This window comes from Plectropomus leopardus, chromosome 3 (genome assembly GCF_026936395.1).
Source record: "Plectropomus leopardus strain MGB_pleo_1.0 chromosome 3, ASM2693639v1, whole genome shotgun sequence".
NCBI classification, from domain to species: Eukaryota; Metazoa; Chordata; class Actinopteri; order Perciformes; family Serranidae; genus Plectropomus; species Plectropomus leopardus.
Window position 1 is genome coordinate 35,181,518 of NC_142178.1, and position 21,378 is coordinate 35,202,895.

General features: G+C 39.4%; 2 protein-coding genes across 3 annotated transcripts in view; one reads left to right on the plus strand and one right to left on the minus strand.

Moving 5' to 3' along the window:
* Nucleotides 1-21,378, minus strand: part of pvalb7 (parvalbumin 7) — a 50,302-nt gene that overhangs the window by 26,415 nt on the left and 2,509 nt on the right. The gene's annotated exons all lie outside the window — the stretch shown is intronic.
* ncf4 (neutrophil cytosolic factor 4) overlaps nt 1-21,378 on the plus strand; it is a 40,861-nt gene that overhangs the window by 6,937 nt on the left and 12,546 nt on the right. Inside the window, exons 4-6 of the mRNA XM_042484668.2 lie at nt 5,156-5,226; nt 5,948-6,075; nt 12,103-12,151. Of these exons, the coding sequence (XP_042340602.1) occupies nt 5,156-5,226; nt 5,948-6,075; nt 12,103-12,151 (248 nt within the window). The remainder of the gene's footprint in view (nt 1-5,155; nt 5,227-5,947; nt 6,076-12,102; nt 12,152-21,378) is intronic.

The window sequence follows — 21,378 nt, forward strand, 5'->3', positions numbered from 1 at the left end:
GAAGTGGTGAATTTAAATCTCACAGCAACTTAATACAATACAGTCTCTGGCTTTTGCTTTTGCTTGACATTCAGTGTCAGCAAAAAATGTTGTTGAGCATGTACGATACTCCATTGTCTCACTGAATGCCCTGTGGAGCTTGTTCAAACTTTTAAACTTTATATTGAATAAAAGCAAAACGCCAAATATTCATATTGAAGAGCCAAATCCGATTCGACAGACATAATTTTGAGTTGGGTACAGCCCTACATTGTATTATGATAGTTACAGTTTAACCACCATACCATTTAAATGTATTTTGTGTTTTTTTTAATGGTTTCATTTTAAAGTGCAAAGATCCATGAGAGTTTCTTCCAGTGTCTGCTGGCAAAACTGGCCACTTGACCCTCTCTGTTTTTTGGGGGGCATTTTATGCTGATATTAAATTGATGTAGCTTTGTTGCTGTAGTTTTGAATCGCCTCCATACAGATCACTCTGCTCTCTGATCCCGACTACTACACATTATGTTTTGAGCTACCATCTTGTGTAGTACAACTACAAATCCCAGCAGCCCCAAAATTACACACAGGGAGCGTGAGAGCGCCCCCTTGTGCCAGCCGCCGAAAACACACTTTGACGTATATATATACGTCAATGGCACTAAATGAGTTAATACATTTGGGTCGAGATCATGTTAAGGATGGCTCCAGTGCATCACTGAGCAGTCTTTGGGCCTGGCCAAAAAATCCTGGACACAGAAATACAGAAAAAGAGATTATCGGTTTTACTCCAGAATGCTGAACTACACAAGTCTTTCACTTTTTCAACAAGTATTTTCAAACATTTATGAAGTAAAATCACTGATTTTGCTTTACCTTTACTTTAAGTCAGCAGACTAATTTTTTTTCTTCACAACATATACACTCGTCGGCTGTGTTGTAGTATGTCTGTATTTGTCCTCTTGTCCTCATCTGCTCCATTGCTCCAGTTTAATTCTGCAGCTCATTGTTTTCCTATAAGTCTGTCTGTCTGGGAGCCGCCGTCAGCGTCTGCATTGATTATCGGAGGCTGGAAACCAACATCTGCACCAATAAAAGCTTGAGGGCTTTGAATGGGTGGCTCGCACCATCGATTTAGGAGAGATGAGGACAGAGTGAGGTGTGTGTGCATGTGTGTGTGCATCGATGGTGAATCAGGTTACACTTCTTTTCAGATATATTACAGATATATTTATGTTTTTAGAACTTAAATGGCTTAAGTTTAGCCATTGACTTTGTGAACAGCATTAACCAAACGAAAGATTGTATTTGGTTTAATACTCAAAGTCACATTTACTGCATTAGCCGTGCAGTAGATGCACCGTAATCTGATTACAAGAATGCTGACTCGACATCATCATATCTGCAGCCTTAATAGTCATGTTACAGTTACAAAGAAATATTGATGGCATTTCAAGATATCATTTTTACATGATAACATCAGTCAGGGTAGCTTTACCCACATTAGGCACCAACGGAAAATATTTCTTATTTAGTGCTGTATTCTAGAGTTACATTTTCAAAGTAACCAAATCTGTTTCATCTTCATGGTGCACCTGTGGTGTTGTCTCATTGCTGGAGCTCCGCCAGAACTGCATCCAATCCGAACCATTAAAACAAGGCCTCTGCTGTTCTCTGATCTCTTTGCTGTTTTCTCAGCTCCTCGCCGTCCTCCCCTAAGTGCCTCTTCCTTCCCTTGATGTTTACTGCATGTGTAGTGTGCCAAACAGGGGGTAAAGGTACAGATGATTCTTATTCTTGGCATTGGTTTTAACCTGCTTAGAGGAGCAGAGGAGTGGGGTTTGCCACAAAGAGTATAAGTGTGTGCCAGAAAGTTTCAACAGTCAAAGGAATGAAAGTCAAAGTTAAAATGACTTTTTTAGACTGTGAGCGGTTTGTCCATATCATGATCTATTTATAACACTGAGCGCTTTGCAGACTTTTTTGCCTTGGGGTTTGCTATCGACGGCCTGCCCTAACATATTGCTGTGGGTTGTAGAGGCCTAATGCTTTGTTCCAAACAGTTTTTTGTCTGTATTTCCATTTAGTATGTATACTACGCCCCTGGTGTTCAATGAAAAGAAATGCATCTTTTGACTGAAAGGTAAAAATCGCAGGAATGGCAGAGAAACTCATTTTGAGTGTTTTTTGCTGTCCATCCTGTGAATTATGTGTGGGGCAGTACAGGGACAAAATTAGGACCAATAATGCATGGCCTGTAAGGTGTGTGCAGCCAGTTTTGTGAAACATTTTGTTGTGTATATTCACTTTGCATGCTTGCATTCTACCAGCTAAACATGCCGTCAAACTTTTCGTTTAAAAGGAAAAAGGTATAAATAAAGCTGTGTTACTTTCATCTATTTGTTATTTCATTAGTTTGATGCTAACTTTTTGTTGCACAGTCCTTATGATCTGTCTGAAATCTGCTGTATAAGTGCATTTTTTCAACGTTCTCAGGACACATTGTGGACTGAAAAAAAAAAGAAAAAAATTACAAACATATCAGAGATCATGGAGCTTCTCAAGGGAATGCAGGTCTCCAGGAAGTGTGCTGAAGACAATTTTGTAGTAGCAAGTGTAATTACACTGTCCCGTGATGCCCTGTGGCCCAAAAAGACTTTATCCCATAGACTTACATGGTGAAAGAGACATCTGTGAATTAGTGCATACATTTTTTGAACATGACATCCCCTGTGAAATGATGTGTTTCACTTTTGGTATTTGATCTGTTTGGTCCAATAACATTTCAAAAGTCTACAAGAGCCACATGATTAAATAATTTTTATCCCCACCAGCAGTTAGCCGCCCAGCTGCGCTTGGCTAAAAAAGTAACCAACAATACTGATTCTAGTCACATGGTTTATATTTTTCTGTGACAGTTTTCAGTTATTAACACACACCAAAGACTTTACTGACTTTAAGGGGAGTGTCTCACAATGTCACTTTCTATCTTGGTAAAGTTCTACTTTTCTACAAACTCTGATTTAGCATCTGCCACTGAGGAGTCTGCTGGATAATATTAGATGTGATGGGTTTAATTGCAGTGCCAGATCTCATCAGGATGGAAAGGGAATAGGAAAGACAGAGGAGGGAGAGAGAGGAGGGGAGAATGGGTGGTGGTTAGGAGCAAAAAAGAAATAATGGAAAAGGACGAAGGTCTGTTTGGTTCGATTTAAACCGTTTTGATTAAGTAAAATTAATCATGAAAAGAAAGCCAGACTTTGAATGGTTCCTTCCTTCCCTCCCTTTATTTGCTTTACAGAATTTCTCTTATTTAATTATAATTTTCATATTTTAAACAATATATCCAAAGCTATCAGTATACAAGAAAAAATAAATTAAGCCCTTTTCCGTCATATTAATTTGAATATATCAGCTGCTATCTTGAAGTCAAATAATCCTCCTCTCCTATGATCTTGATTTATCACACGCTTGTCTTCAGGCTAAATGCAACAAAGATATTATTATAATAGGAATAAAAAACTGTTCCACAATAGATTCAAGGTCAGCCGATAATTTTATTCAGCGAGGCCCCAGCAGATGGTGTGAGGTGAGCAGATGAGTGAATGATTCATCAGTAAGTAAGTAAATGAGTGAATTTGTGTCTGCGAGTGATGGAGTGAGTTATCGAGCTCCGGAGTGAATGAGACGAGAGAAATTGAGAGAGGAGAGAGGGCTGGATATTGTGGCTGAGGGTCATTAAGACTGTGCTAAATTTGATTTAACAGCACTGTTAGATGGCTCTGGATGAATTGTTGAGCGGTCCTGATTTAGAGCATTAGGAGTCTGCGCTGTGCCTCATCATTTTTGACTGAACTTGGTGTGATATTAGGGATGAAGGGTAATATGTCCACACTCTCGAGAAGGGTGTGTTTTTCTAGAGGAGTATTTGTCTTCTTTAAACAAAAAAAGTGGTTTTGATTTAAAATCTGCCCCAAACTACACATATTGCTGCAATACATTGTATTCTAGTAGAAAGTTCTCAGCAAAAGAGGTAACTCTTTGTGCAAGATGCATAGATGTCTGTGTCTGTGCAAGACTATAACTTTTGTATTCACAAATATGCAAACATAGCTCCCTTTATTTGAATTATTGATTTATAGCAACAACACCTTTCTTGTGCTGCTCTCAGATGCCCTTCACAAGTATTATATATTATATAATATTTGAACCCTGTGGAAATTGGTTTAATATGTTTCAAAAACATAGCGAAAAAAGCAATGACAAACTTGGACAATGTTCCACATGCTGCAAGAAATTAGTAGATTTAGTAAAATCTTCTTAAAAAAAATAAAATGTCTCTGACTCCTGATTTTTAAAAAAAAAGTTTTCTATTTAAAAATATATATTTATATATTATTATTATCATCATCATCATCATCATCATTTTACTAGTTTTTAGGTAATTTTGTTGTACTTTTTTACTAATTTCTCACTAATGTTTGGCTAATTTTGCTCTTTGCCATCTTCCAGTGTTTTTCAAAAAGAAGTCAAGCCAATTTGCTCAGGTTTCAAAGATTAAAGGTGTTAGCATCTGCATGGCGATATAAATCGTATTTTAGTTTAAGCAGTTTATGTTTGTAATGGTCGTCTCATGGAACTTTATTTGTAAGAAGTGTCTTCCACGACAATCACAATACAGCATTTAACAGGGTCAATAAGTCGGCATCGGTGCAGGCTCACTGTTGGAGGAGTTTTATTACATACTTAACTTCTCACTTAATGTTGCAAGTGGATCTGGGTAGGGGTTACGGTTAGGACTGTGCATTACTGCCACCAACTGTCACGTTGCATTTGCATCCTTATGTGCTTGACAAAAATGCTGCAGGTCATCTTTATGTTTTTTAGTGTGCAGACTGCAAAAAATGAAATGCAAGTATTGAAATTACCTCACAGTCTAAAAGAATAACATTGCATTTTAGATTCAGTCACCTAATTTTTTTCAGTTTCTACTTGCACACTGATCTCGCTCTTGAAAAAGAATCTTTTCTGAAATACAACATGTGTTTGGTTTTGCACATTGTGCACGCTCTTCTTCCATAAATACCAGTTTGCAGCATGTGTGGGAAATGATGTGTAGGCCTTGATTATACATCTGACCCCTGCTGATTCCATTTCTGTACCTTTTTCATTTCAGGAAAAGTCTTCATCGGCAACAAGGAGGAGATCGCAAAACGTAGAATCTCTGAACTCAACATATACATGAAGGTAATCACATTTAATTTTATGTACAGTGCAGTGTTTGATTTTGTACAAAGAGAAGAGTTGCTGGCATGCTTGGTATCTTCTGCAGCGTGCAGTGCAGAAGCCTACAACTTAGTGGGCTGAACGATGCTGTAGGTGGATAAGCACTGACTCGGATATTTCAGCAGTAGTTTGCAGATGGAGCTCAACATGTAGGCGTTGCTGCTCTCTTCTCTTTGCTCTGCCCTGTGCCCACATCACGTCTGACTGACTGTAGTTGTGGGACTTTTGACATGTTTCAGTGTTGCTCCATCGCTAAAAACACGATCAGGTTCTCTTTCTCCCACTCACTCACTTCTCTTTTCTGCTTTACTCTTTTTTTTTCCCACAACCTACGTGGTTCTCACTTTGCCACACTCTCTCGCCTTCGCTCGCCTTGCACTTGTATCTTTCTCGCTTCATCTCCTCTCTTTCCATCCACTTCTTCCACCCTTCTCGCTCCAATCTCCCACCACCCTACTTTTCCTGCTCCTCTTCCATCAAACTCCCACTCTGTCTCCGCTGACCTCTGTAATCATCCACTTCTCTTTTTCCATCTCTCCACTGTCTCCACCTGTCTTTCCCATCTTCCACCTCAAACACTGCCTCATTATTCTTCTTTCAATCTTTTTTTTTTACTCAATCCTTTCTTGTTATCCAACTTCTTCCCATCTGTCTTGCCTGATTCTCTTTCTTTCTTTCCCAGAGGTTGCTGGGTCTACCGACATGGTTTCTGCTGGAGGAAGCTCTCAGGATGTTTTTCTACCAGACGGACCAGGACAGCCAGCAACAACCGCGAGCCCTTGCGCGTCTCCGCCCAAATACTCGCAAAGTGTAAGCCCCACACCTCACAAAGCTAACAAGCAAAACAGAATGAAGACTGTAGCTGTCAGAGCTGCAGCACCAGCTAGCTGAAACCCTTTATTACCAGGCCAGATGTGACTAAATAAGAAGACGTAATCTCCACTTCACTCCTGAGCCATTTGCAGTGGAGAATATTTCCATTTTATCTTTGTGTATCTTATATATATATTAAAGAGCATTCAGAGAAATGATCCCTAAACTGTTCACAATTACAAAGAAATGCCACCAAACTATTGTTATCACAATATTGGAATTTCTCATTTTTATACAAAAAAATACTGATATTCACCATGTCCCATACCACAGAGAAAATTGCCATTTAGAGGATAAAACGAATTATTTTGTGTTAAAAGGATTAATATGACAAGGCTATTATATGACAACGACAACAGTTTTTTACTTGGTTAGGGGTGAACAACAGCAGAATCACTAGGGCTGGGTGTCAGGACTCAGTACCTTTGAGGTATCGACAGAAGTAACCCATTACCAAGTAGCAGGGAGAAGTCGTCAGTAGGCTTGTGTGGTATGTAATATTTTATACCTTCATCCCTCTTAAAATCTCTGTAGAATACGGTATATGATGGTATAAATACACGGCCCTATGGTTTACCCTGGTATACCATAATACCGCGATACAACCCAAGCCTTGTGTCAGTCAAATGAAACTTGAATTTGGGGGTCTGATCCTGGACCGTCCTGACTACCTGCCGGATCTGCCGGATATGCAAACTTTCTGTTGCTGCCATCTCTGCAGGCGCTCTCCTCCTAACAGCGAATGGTCAGTTAAACATCTGCCTAGTTAACACAAGATAACAAAGCAGCAACGTCCAACTTACCTCACTGAGGCCTTAAACAGTCCGAGCAAATTCACACAGACACCAAAACAGCTCGACTCAGATGTAGTGTGTGTGTGTGTGTGTGTGTGTACGGTGTGCATCAGTGCTGCAGAATTAAAACTATTACGTGTTACTTATTCAATATATTTGATAACTTTACACCAAACTTACAAACAGTCTTCAACACCAGCTATCCCAAACTGCACATGTGAGACCCCAATTTGTTTTTTATCAGACCCTCAGATCAGAAGAGACAATACTCCAATTTTACAAAGAGTTTGAAGTTACAAAGGTGCCAACCTTAGTGAATCATATTTAAAACTGAAGCACTTGCAATTAATGATGAAGGGGGTTATTTGTTGCCACTTGAGGGCTTGTTTGTGCCCTAAATTAATTTGCATACATTTCTTTGTGGATATGAAGTCCTGTAGGGTCTCAGTAAAAGCCTCAGAGGCCCTCAAAATGTGACCGTCGTATTATCGTAGAGATTTTGATCAGCAAGATGGGAAAGTGCCTCCTCTATCTTTTAAAAGTTACCATAATTAGTATCAATGTAGTGCCAATAGGCTTTTAAGAGCTATCTTTTAGCTCTTGAAATAATGAATATACATGAATATGAATGAATTAAATCATGTTTTGAAATTAAAGTAGTTGGAGGAGTGGGGTTTTAGGTCTTATTTTAATATGGATGATAAGTGAAATCGACAACATGATAGGTCCTTAAAGAGAGGAAAGGGATGGAAAATAATGGATTTTTCTGTAAAAGCTTAAACCTTGAAATGCTTATGCAAGTCATTGTTAGTTTTTTTCTATTATGTCCCTTTTTGGAGAATCAGAAATTCAATGATTTCCTTTCTTATTGCCCTTGTCAAATATCTGCCCATTATGTAAACCTATAGACTAGGTTTTCTGCATCTTTTCATCTAGAACAGGTCTAGAACATAACATTTTTTTTTAAAAAATTAAAAAATGAATGGGGACTGGTGTGCCTAGTGTGTGTCTAGTTAATCACGGTAAAAAGAGGTGCTCTGTGGTGGGTTAAATGCTTGGAAAAAAATGGAGCAAAAAAAGAACCAGTTTCCCTAAACTATGGGGGATGGTCTTTTGAAACGGTAACAGGCACTCTTCTAACGGAAAGAAAAAGAAGAAGAAAAGGATAGAAAGGTAGGGAAAAAAATACAGATGCCGATGCGTTTCAGCATTGCGGCCTTTGTCAGGGCATTGACCATACAAGAGAACCTGTGACCGCCTCAAAACATCACTCCACCACGTTCAGGTAAGCTGGTTCTTTTTGGCTCTGTTTTTTTCAAGGTCTCGACTATATTCTTAGAATTTACAGCGACCAAATAGTGCATAGATATGTATATGTGTATACTGGTAGATGTATATGTTGCTGAACTGTTAATCAGGCCGCAAGATCTTGACCTTTGTAAATCCTAATGAAACAAAGGAGAAATTTTTGGCACACTCACACCCATGCAATTTTCATCACAGAGCTTTCCATCTAGATGAATGCTGTTAAGTATGATGATTAATGGAGGTCATTCAGACTGAAAATTCTGTTACACAGAAAAGTGAATAAAAACAAGTTTCTATAGAAGCAGACTTTGCATTACTATTTAAAATGTTGCTGATGCACCTTTAGTGCTATAGTCAGTTGGTTGTGTGTGCAGCATCTGATGTCAAAGTATCAAAATAACACAGTTTACATAAGCAGGGATTAGTGGTAGGTGTTAGGATTGATCTAGTGTTATAAAAAAGACATAGGTGTCCCAGAAACTTTGCGTGGACCCGCTAATTGCTCAGTATTATGCAAGCATTTACATCCTCTAGAACACGACATTATCAGACATAAAGCCTGCACCCATATCCAAAGTGAGTGAATAAGTGTTTGCATCTGACTGCAAAGTATTTTTACAGGAAACATGGCTTTTAAGGGGCACATTAGCTGGGGAACTGAACACCTGATTGTATGATTATTAGACTTAATCTTGAGGGGGATTAGGACTCTACTGGGAGAGCAAATCCCCCAAAACAAACTCATGGATGATTATTATATCTTAAAGTACCAAAAACTGAGAGCTTAGCTGGTTGGGGTGGTGGAACAAGCTGCTGAAACGTCTGGTTTTAATGGCCGATATATAAACCCGCATGGATATAAAGCTTGTAGCCAAACAGCTGGTGGAGCCACTGCGAGGCTTATTCCAGTTAGTTATTGTTAGCTTGATATCAGTGCTTTGCCGAATTCAACACAATGCTCCCCAATTCTTTCATCAGAACAAATAGCAGCTTTTATAAGATTTATAAGAATTTTTGTGACTTACTCACTTTGTTACACTGTATATGGGAAGAAAACTTTATTTTTCTCGCATGCCTCCTCAGTCAACAAGGAATTCAAAAAGGGAGAAAATTCTTGATGAATTGAAGTCATAAGCGTTAGCATTTAACAACTTCAAAAACTATGCCAAAACATCTGTTTACAAACTCTAACACAACTTGCGCAGAATAACCCGAGTCTCATTTTCCCAAAAAAAACTTTTCGGCTCCAAATAGTCTGTTCTCTGTCTTATCAGAAATGTGAAGGTACTGACATGTTTTTTAGCAAAAATGCACATGCTAAGGAAGTACTGAGCATACGACTGGATAAATGAGACTTGGATTACACTGCATGAATTGTGTGCAAGTTTGTAAACCATTCTTTTATCTGTTAAACATGTACCTCTTTTACATCAATTCATTGAGAATGTTGTTGCTTTTTTTGACTCTTGTTCATCGTGGAGGCATGCGAGAAACAAATGTAACAAATTCAACATAACACGGGGTGAGTAATTGACATATAATTGACATATATGCTGAACATGAATGATACATGCAAATGCTCTGAAATGCTGAATGCTCTGAAAGTTGAAAAGCTACCAACATTTTATTAGATCTGTAATCATTTTCTGATATTTTAAAAACAGGTCCATGTGAAAACTTGGTTGATCAATAGAACCATTTCAGCATGCCAATTAAGTATTGTTTTTTTTAATGATTACTCAAACAGTCCTTAATAAGTAGACGTTCGTTGTGTATGAGTGAATTCATTAGACACAGCATCTAGAGATACAGCACCTACTACAACAAGTCATAAATATTTCATGTCAGATCAGAAAACGAGGCTGTCCTTGGTCATGATGTCCCATTAGGCAAAAAAGCGTGGCCTTGATCCCTCCCATCTTATCCCTGAATCTCTCTCTTACATCATATGTGAATGCAGTTAAGTACAGAGAGAGTGACAGAAACAAGGATACATAGATTTGGGGCAAACATTGGCAACTTCATAGAGACATATTACCTTTTTTAAAAGCGTGCTTCCTCATTCACAACATCCACTCAGGCTTCTGATTGGCACATGTCTGTGTGGTCAGATTACACCAGCAGGATATGTGGTAAAAAGGGACTCTCTCAATAGGAAATGATGCAAAAGTAGACTCTCATTACTTCCTCAGCTCTCGCATCTGACCTGCCTATGATTATATGGACTTCTATATGAGTGTTGGCACATAAGGAACTGTGACATTTCCTTTTTCAGATGTTGCCAAATATTTGATTGTCCTCATTGTTCTCAAAACCAGATGCATTGTATTGTGTTGTTCCAGTACTTTACAGTAAACACTAAACTTATGATGAGCTTTATTCAACCTTGACAAGTGTTTTCATGCACCATTAAACTCCTGGCTACATATTATGGCTATTGAGTTTTACTTTTATTTTCAATCTTCTTTGCAAAATGTTGTTTTTTTTTTATTTAAACATCAAATTAGTCCAGTTTGCACATGTTGTGTTCTTGCATGAGAAAAATAACATTGATTAGAGTTTTTTATCCTAAACTAAAATGTAGTATTTCAGACACCACTGCATTTTTTTATGAAATGTGCGAGGATGAGGCATTTTGCTTCTTGGGTTTTTACATAAGATTCTGTAGCCATGCCAGCGGCTCTGTAATGCTGGACATCGGCATGGCTGTGCTGTGAGCTTAATACTTACATCAGCATGCCAATATGCCCACATTGACATTACTTATGTGCTGATGTTTAGTAGTATAATTTTTATTGTGTTGACCATCTTAGTTTTGCATTCTAATGTTTGCTAATCAGCGCTAAAAACAGTAGGTCTACAGCTTAGACTGATGGGGCTGATGATTTGCAGGTATAAGGTCATTAATCAAAGTATGGACAAATTGAAATTTTGACATGGTGATGGCCCTAGATGGAAACTCATCAGTCATTCTGAACAGATCTGCACATGTATGCAGAATCTGCAGGCAACGGGACAAGAGTCTGGGACAGCGGGTTGTGTTCTGGTTTCTGCTAGTAGTTTAGATAAAGTTGCAGCTAAACAGTCCATGTTGACAGGTGGAATGCATTGACTAAAATGCAATATCTGAAAACGATTTATCTTTGTATTCCTTTTTATTATTAATCTGAATCTAAATGCACATACAGTATCTGTTAATAGTAATAATAATAATATTCGGGCGGTGCACAGAAGAGTCTTTGACTGGATATTCTCTCCCCCCTTACCTATTATACCCAGAGGCTTAGCGTTTTTAGACACCTTCCGACAGTCGATGGATTCTAAGACTGAAAACTCAGATGATCACCAGATTTATCACAATTCATCAAGTGTAGGAACATGAATGCCTGCACCAAATTTCATGCAGATATGTCTTGCAGTTTGCCTAGAAAGGTGACAATGAAAGTGAGGTAACATTTCTGTACGCTACCACTTGTTGCTTGTGTCTGAGTATTTAAATCTAAGTATTTTAAACTTGAGGCATTCAGGGCGCTACTGCTAAAACGCAAGGTGCATAAAGCAAAAAGAAAAAAAAAATACAGGGAGCTCTGAGCAAAACCTTTTAGTCTCATTGAAAACTATTTTAAAAAGCTGTTTCAAGCTGCTAAAACGTGCTCTGTCTGATCTATCTGATGTAAGAATACCCAGATGGCGTCTGACAAGGAATATAATTAGAGGTCTTGTTTTCAGACTTTAATGGTCAGATTTTGATCTCCCATCATGGGTGAATGCATCCTGTTATCGTTCACGCTTCCAGGGTTTCTGGGTGATGATATATTCACTTACATCTTTTGTCTAATATGTGTCCATCTTTGTCTTTTAGGAAGACAGTCAAACCAAAGATGGACCTCTTCTCCTCCCCCAGGGCTGAGGTATGTGTTGTAACATTCTTTGTAGTTGTTGTTGCTTTGGTTACAATCTCCATGGCCACCCACAGAGTACCAACTTTTTTAGTCAAACAACCACGCAGAATGCACTGCATCACCCCGAGAAAAACCATGTGATCCTGGCAGCACCCTTGGTGTGATTGCATCTCATGACACTGCACCTTCCCACAGCACTATGTGAGATTCATAGAAACACTCTGCAACAGATAAACAAACATATCGACTGATGTGACAAATCAATAAGGATGACTTCATTCGTCAAACGTTGTCACACTTTTTCTCCTCCCTCTTGTCTGTGACTCCATTGACCTCATCAATAGTTACCGCCTCGCTTCACTTCCTTTTTTTAATTTCTGTACCCATCTCTCCTTTTGTATTAGCCTCCCTCTCCCTCCTAACCTTATCTCCTCCTCCCCATTCCCTCCTCACCCCACCTCTCCCCTTAAACTACCCTTAAGTTTGTCCTTCTTTTTCCTTTTCCCTCCCTCTGTCTCTTTCCAAGGTTGTGACCATCTCTCAAACATCTCTCCCCCTCCTACTTTTCTTCTTCACATCCTCTCATTTTTATTCTGCTCACACCCTCCACTCTGACACCATAAAAAAAAAAAAAAGCGAGGAGAAACAGTGTTTATATTCTGAGGTTGGTTTACCTAGAAGGTGTGTGTTTTTGTGAGGTTGTGTAGTCGGTGTGGTTCAGGTGCAGGTGTACAGGAGGGGAATGCAGTCAGCTCAGAGGTTAAAGTGGTAATGACCTGCCAATTAAATTCTCAGAGGGGGCAAAAAAATGGCTTTTATTCTCTGTACAATCAGCACAATCCCTGACTGACCTTTGAGCACATTTACAAGTGTTTTTACTTCTATACTTGTGAGGACATTTAGAGATACAGCATATTTCCTTACCCCCACAATAACTTCACCCATTACAACTAAATCCTCAGCCCCAACCCTTAACCCGAACATAAGTCAAACATTAATCCTAAACAAAGTCTGAGATCTCTATAGTGATCTATAATGCATGGTTTAAATTGCATGGCACAAGTAAATTTAGGGCTTACAGTATAATCCATAATCTCGGTGCAAAGTAAGGCGCAAGGTTGTATTTTGTCCCTTAGTTAATCATAGGTATGTTCTGTGCGTAACATAAACTAAAGACAAAGCAAAGTGTAATCTCTAAATTCCCTTTAAAATCATCGTCCACCTGCACCTGGTGCAATTCTGTTTATGTAGTGGATGTTTTCACTTACAAAGAATTTTCTGTGGTCTTTGGTACATACTTTAAACTTACAGTAAATATATTAAGATAGAATAAAAACAATGCAAAGTACTGCAACAGTCATGAACATTGATATAGAATAGAAAAAATATAATAAAAAGGTGGGAAAAATATAATTAATAACTTGTTTTGCTACTCTAAAAAGAAAAAATGTGCAAAAAATGTTATCCAGGGGGTATGCAAAAGTTCAAAGTATAGTTAATATGTGCAGAAGTAATAGTTCAAAATGTGTGTTAATGCAATGCATATTGACAGTTTCAGAGTACTGCAGCAAGAGCGGTAATGTAACTGCAGCAAATATGGAAAAGCAAAACTAAAATGTCGCTATGAAACAGAGCTAAAATTTAAGCTTCTGAAAAAATTACTTAAATGATGATGCTCCTTGTGTGTAAATGTGCACAACATCACTTTAATGCAGAGTCATAGTGCAGCTCTCCTCTGCTCTCTGCTATGTTCACATTTTAGAGAATCCAAGTAGGATTTCCCTTATTCATGATGTATTATTTTACCCACTCAATATTCATCTGCACATCTCTGTGTGTGTAACAAGCATGTAATGTCAGTTATGAATGTTGTTAACCCACCTATGCAGGTAAATGTTATTATTTTAATAATAAGCCCTTTAATGGCAGGAAAATACTGAATTCTGCCTCTAGAACAGGGTGTTTTTGGTCAATTGTGCAATAGCCCTGCTGCCTAAAAATAGCAGTACACATACAATGCACTTGAACACAGCTCATTTCAAGACCTACATGCCCATGGGTGCACAGATGGGCAAAAGTACATTTGCTCCTTATACAATGTGGGCGCTGGCCGTGTAAATTACAACTATGTTTGTATGAAACTCAAAATGACAGTTGTGCTGCACTGTGCCCAGCTTCACTCTGGGTGTAAGAAAGGACCCTACACCTTCAAAGAGCCCTTTGAAGAAGTGAGAAACAGCCAAAATTTTCTTCACACTTTAGGTCTGAAGCTCGAATTGGTCCTCACAAAGATAGAAGTGCAAGAACACACCCGCTTAGTTACAACCTTCGTAAATGTCTATTTTTAAAACAAACCATCAGTGCTGTGCAGAAACTGTGTGTAATTCTGTTTGTGTAGGAGTAATAATGTTGATAGTCCAGTCAGACTGATGGATGACAGCCATTACTTTACTGTGGACCTTGGAAACTGAGATTTTTCACTGTCATCTGATGTTTTGTAAACCAAACGATTAATTGATTAATCAAGAAAATAATCAGCAGATTAAGTGATAATTAAAACAAACATTGCAGCTTGAAATTCATAATGTAAAGGCAGATTTGTTTTTCACTTTTTAAATAAAACTAAAATAAGGTTGTGTGGATTCAGATCTAAACTGAGGTGCCATGATGATGTGCAGATTTTCTTGCAGTGTGAGTGTTTGATGCACCTTTGCTCAGCTTTGTAAGTGGCTGTGTCCACACTGTATACAGCCTTTAATGCAAGTACATGTCTGCAGGTGAAGTGTGCAGCTCTTGAACTACATGTGCTTTATTCCCCCCCTGCAAAAGTGTTTAACTTATCCTAACCTTGCACTTAACTCCCTCTCTCTTACACACACATGCACACACATACACACACTCTGTATCTTTCTGCACTCCAGTCTCTTCTCTCTCTCTCTCCTACCATCCTACTCAACATTTATTTTAGCTCTTGCTGTTTCTCTCTGAGCAAAATGGGTGCTCCTCTGTGTGTTTGTGTGTCCGGCTGTGTGTTCTGCGCAGAGAAGGGAAGTGGCTGTTAAACTACATCCAAACAATGATCAGAGGCTGGTCTGTACCTGATGGATAAGAGGAGAGCGCAGGCATTTGTCACAGTAGAGTTGGTGCAGAAGTGTTAGCGTTTACGCTACAACACTTCATTCCACTCCGCTTGGTATTAGCTCAGGCTTAGCCCCAAACAGCATAATAAGTACTTGTTGTTGGCTGTGGCTCTATGAGCTTCAAACAAGGTCAATGGGACAGGCTGCTCCCAGATAGCATGATTTTAACGATGCACAAGCTCGAGGGCTGGTTTTGACTAATGTGACAAATTGGGCAGAGAGACAAAGAAGCAGGGATAGATAAGGGAGAGAAAAGAGGCGAAAAGATGGAGTGCAAAAATGCACAGCCCCGCCCCATAAAATCAGAAAATTGAAAATCAAGCAGCTCCAAATCGACCGGGACTCAGCCTTTTTTCTTTTGCAGAGAACCATTAGAGCAGAAATTAGATCCTATTTTAGATAAAGACCTACCCTACTGAGCAAAAAAAAGCTGATATTCAGGTACACTTAATCCCACCAGGGAGAAATATGACCATAAAACTCAGATACTGACTTTTAACCTGCATTTTGAACTGAAATGTGCTTTACAAGATGCATTGGTGTATGTGGATGTGAGGGATTGTGATGAAACAACTAAATATATTTTGCAGGTTTGATAGAAGATTCAAGACCAGCAGTGTACTGGCATTACTCAATACAAGTTTACCCTAGTGAATATATATTTTAACACAGTGAATATAGAGGTTAGGATGATACATTGATATCACAGCAGGTTAAGTGTGTCTTTGTGTGTGAGTGTTTCTGGTGAGTCACAGTGATGAAACCACAGAGAATTACACTCAACTCTGCAGTTCTGCTGAGCTTTTTAGCCTGTTGTAGGTCACTGTTTTAGTCTCAAAGCGCATTAACTGTTTAGTACACTCTCACCTTTCCCATTAGTCAGGTAGCTGTCTTCAGCACAACAGTCTGATAAACCCACTGCATCCTAAATGCCAGGCACCACGCAACAGACAAAGATAGGGACTAGCTGGAGAACATGGTGGACCATTTAGCAGCAGAGGACCCAGATATAATTTTTATTAGAGCCAAAAGACAAGTAAATGTAGGACTAACATGCACAGGCACCAGAAATATGACTTCAGATAATGCTGATAATGCTCCATGTTTGCTGATTTTTTGCTTACATTACTTTTTGAGAAAATAGCCCCTTTTACACTTCCTGTTCAAGGCGGGAATATCGACCCGTTATGCCACCTCGCCATTCTGTATAAAAGGTACAATTTCAGAATTGGGGACAGAGTTGTCTTGTCTTTGAGCTACCAAAGGAGGTAGTAACAGTGGTTAAACAATGTCTATGTAAAAGGAACAACCAGGATGGGATTATAGATGGTACGGGTGTGATGTTTTGACAGCTTGTTATGCATGTGTACTGTAAATGTCTGCTAAATGGGAAAACAATCATGTCTGGGCAGCACGTTCTCATTTCAAAGTCGTAAAATACAGCCACTTTGTCAATGATTTCTGCTTCAGACACCAATGCCAACAAAACCAACAAACTCCAAAATTTCCACTGGGAACCAGCTGTTCACTTCCCATGTAAATGTAGAGCCTAACCATGATGTTTTTTTTTCCTAAACCTTACCTTGTGCTTGTGTTACCCAATCCTAACCACGTGCTTTTGTTTACGTTTAGCATTGATTGCAGCAACCCGGAATGTCAATATGATACATTGACGTCAAAATCTACTGACAAAGTGGCAGTGTGTAACGACTTTGGATGAAAACTTTTAGTCTGAGAGCCCCTTATCCTCTGAGCACAAGACAAAGTTAGCCACTATATAACATGGAAGATAAATGATTGTTATTGCTATGTTATTGCTTTGTTATTGTTCATAAATCGCTGCTGACATGTTTCTTACATGTCACACAAGAAGCAGACGCTGTTGTGTTGAAGATCACACCCATCACACCTCTTTTGCTTCTATGATGCCAGCATGCTATCTAAAATCACACGCTGAATTGGCATGATCTTGATAAAGAGACATAAAGAAGGGACTTTGTAGCATCCCTATAGCGCAATGTGCTCAACAGTGAGTTAGGCATTGTGTTTGTATGCTTTTTTCTTTTGCCCCTAGGGTTTTAAATTAAATACAATTAAGGACACTAAATATTTTTGATAAAAGCAGAACATTTGAATTTCCTAAGCCCAGTTGCAAACTGTAGTTTCTATGTATGACAGCTGAGAAGCAGAAGTGGCCTGAACAGATGTGCACACATAACCTCTGCAACCTGTTCTCATTCTTATACATGCATATCCTCCTCTGATCCTTCACTCCAGGCCTTCTAGGAAGTGGGCCATCTACTTTAAAAAAAAAAAAAAAACGCTTTCATTAAACGTCAGGGAGAGTGAAAAAAAAAAACCTTGAATTCTCATCTCCACCTCCCTATTGCCATACTAACGAGCTGAGGGTTTAACAAGCTCATTAAGGCGGGGTCGGCGCGAGTCTAATTGTACCGGATGATTGCTCCTGGGGCTGGCTGAACCCAAAGGGTTGTGTGACTTCATTTAGAGGCCGGCCCTTTACTGGGCACACGCAGTACACCAACACAAAGTCCCTATAGGAGACAGAACGATCTAATTGTTTGCTTTGCATGGCTAGTCGAATCACAAAACTGTCATTGAGAAGGCCATTGTATTTCACACATTACTGAAGACTGATTTGTAAGGACACAAGCTGTGACTGAATTGCATTCAGGTCAGTCGATACTGCTCCAAATAGAAAAACTAGTGTCTTTGCTCTGTTGTGTGATAGATTTCATCCTGCATGATTGTCGAGAAATGTTTCAAAATACCTTCACCCAAGAGTTGCACCGTCAAGAACTCATATTAGCTCAAACTATTTCAAAGAGTTAAATTGGCTCTCTGTTAAAGGTAGAACTCAATGCTTAAAACTTACTAAGGTCCACAAGATTTTGCAAGGTCTTTGTCCAAATTATTGCACTGGGTATTTTTAGTACATGTGGGACACTCATGGCCTTCGAGGGCAAGTCTATCTAACGGAAATGACCCAATCTACAAAGTGAAGTACTGTAGGGAGAAGCATATCCCTTTGAATACGGGGGAGGAGTGAATAAAATCCCAAATTATGGCACTCAGTTAGATAGTATTGTAGAGCATCCTTTCCAGAACAGTTTTAAGCTTTTGGTCTGGTTTCTGAGTTTGGACGTTTTTGAATTGTCTTGATAGACTATAAAACATTGGATTTAACAGACATTTGTGTTCTGTTTTTGATTGGTCGGTTCTCACAGAATGGACTGCAAAATGACATACAAATGACACACAAAATGACAACGCAATGCATGCTGCATCCTCATCAGAGTCCTGCATCTAAAATTTGAATCGGCCAAAACATCTTTATGCTTTTGTTCGATGTCTGAGCCCCATTTTAACATCACATTCACCACAGCTAAAATATTTGATATTTGGTTGATGCTTCACAGCGCCATTTGAGGGACAAAAAAATTGAGACCAGCTCAGCTTTGTGTCAAGTGTCAGGCAGGCATCAGTTTGTAGCTTCATGTCAGCAGCTTCCACTGAAAATGACTTGTCGCCTGTTGCGGGGTTGCTTGTAGTGTGAACGCAGCTTTACACAGCAGCTTCAGCCTACAGCCTGATTTATATCACAGTTGTGGGGCAGCGCTTTCTAAACCATAACAATAGCATCAAACAATCAGTCAGTCAGTCAGTCAGTCATTTTCTGTAACCGCTTGTCCTCGTAAGGGTCGCAGGGGGGCTGGAGCCAATCCCAGCTATCATCGGGCAGAAAGCGGGGTACACCCTGGACAGGTCGCCAGGCTAACCATACACGCTCACCTAAGGGCAATTTAGAGTCACCAATCAACCTGAGCTGCAGGAAGCCAGAGACCCCAGAGAGAACCCATGCAGACACGGGGAGAACATGCAAACTCTGCATAGACCAAACCCCGTTCCAACCGGGTTTCGAACCCTCTAGCTGTGAGGCAACAGTGCTAACCACGACGCCACCGTGCCGCCCGCATCAAACAATCTGATCTCATCCTCTGTTTTGAGGGTCAGGAGCTCCAAGACCTCATTGTCTACCCACTTTGCAGACATTGACCATTTTTCTTCTTCTTTGAATTTGCACCTAACTGCTGCTGTCTACTTTTTAAATCTCCTGGCAGTGGGTCCTACATAGAACACGTCATCAAGATTATTTTAAAAAATAAATAAATAACAGCAACAAAAAAAGAAACAGATGTGCAGCTGCCTCGTTTAAAGCAGCTGTTTACATGGCACACAGCCATACAATCAGCTACTGTATTGCCCACAGCACTGAGGTGTTATACTTTGCTCATCAGGTCAGCTGCTTAATTAGTTGTCCAAACAGTTAGTGGAGACACAGCGGAAGACGGAGAGAAAAAAAAAGAGCAAATTACATAAAGGAAACAGACTGAAAAAGAGACAAAAGGAAAACGACTAGTACAAGTAAAGGAATGAAGAGGTGGAACAATGATGGTGAGGAGAGATGAAAGGAGGTGTAGAGAGAGGGGGAATTGCTTTGTCACGTCATATTTGCTGTTTGTGTTGGAGATCGTAGCTTATTGCCTCCAACACATTCTCACATCATCCATAAATTACTGCCAGCGGCGGGTCAGAGCTATAATAAAACAATGTCTGGAATAATGCATTAAAAATAGCAGCCCCAAATTCAAAGAGTGTGTGTGTGCTGGAATGTGAGTGTGTGTGTGCGTGTCCTCAGGGTCAGGATAATCTCAATGGATTGTTAATCCAGCCAGCTCCCTCACTCCCCAGCTTCATTAATCTGCCACCAGCCTCTGTCTCATTTTCTGGACACACACACACTCACTTGCACATGCAGTCATTCATTCCCGCACAGATACATACATACTTGAACATATACTTTAAAGGTGCAATCCTGTAAAATTTAACACATTAAACCTATTTTTTGATGCCATTTATGTATTGCAGTTTCTTTCAGCAGTAGCCAATGTGTCAGTAATTGTCTCTTGTTAGGGGATTGGGTATCGAACTCGGTACTTTCAAGAGTACTGATAACATGATGTTGCTGCTACTGACTACTGATTTTTGATCAATTGGTACCAGATTTCGGTACCTAAGAGTGCTCTGTTCTGCAACAAAGCGGCCCAGCTGGTGACCTACAATGATAGAATTGGCATCTGGTCTATTTTCTTTAATTTTGTCTTCGAGATATCATATTATCACTGCTGTATGTGATTGTTAATTTTCATACTCAATACCACACTGACAGACAGACAGAGGGACAGACAGAGTCAGCTGTTGGCAGAAGTTTGCCTTGCGGGCTTACTGTCAGAAAGTCCTTTATTGATTCGGTTTTAGGAAACAGATCATGGTTTGGTCTGGTTGCAGACAGCAGGTAGCAGTATTGACAGAATTGTAGACAGTGCTTAACCCTACTTGATATGGTAGTTTAAATTGTTGAGTGCATCTTATTCCCTTGAAGGATGCATGCACACACACAAAGGAAAGTGTGTTTGCAGTTAGTGGATGAGATGCAAAAGATAAAAGGCTGATGTATTCTGAAGAGGAACTGCAGCTTTTCTTGCTGCCTTTGTTTTTATTACAACAGTGTGATGTGATGAATCCTCTCAGCCCATGCTTTTGTTTGATGTGTTGGATATCTGAGTTTCCCCTCTTCTGTTTTTGACATTTCTGAGTAGCTGTTGAAAGCGTGCACTGCCCCTCAGTGGTTCATATGGCTGTATTATTCAAGCACACTTGCTGTTACTACAACAGAACTAATCTCAGAACCCATCGGTCCGATGATGGTAATGTTCTATGTTCAATGGACAACATTTTAAGGGTTTTGCACATGGAAACCCACAAAAATCCAAATCTGTGCACTCGTCATTTTGGCTAATCTCTATAAACAGATATCTGATTGCAAATAAATAAAAGAAAAATAAATTAAAGAAAGCTGAAAGACGGGAATCAAGTGATTTTGTTTCGCTTCTCCTGACAGAGTGTCTACCTGCCACTCAAGCATGATTGGTCAATAACACTCTTTAATATTTTAATACTACAAATGGACTACAAATAGAAACGGAACAGCACGGCCTAAAGATTCTGCACACA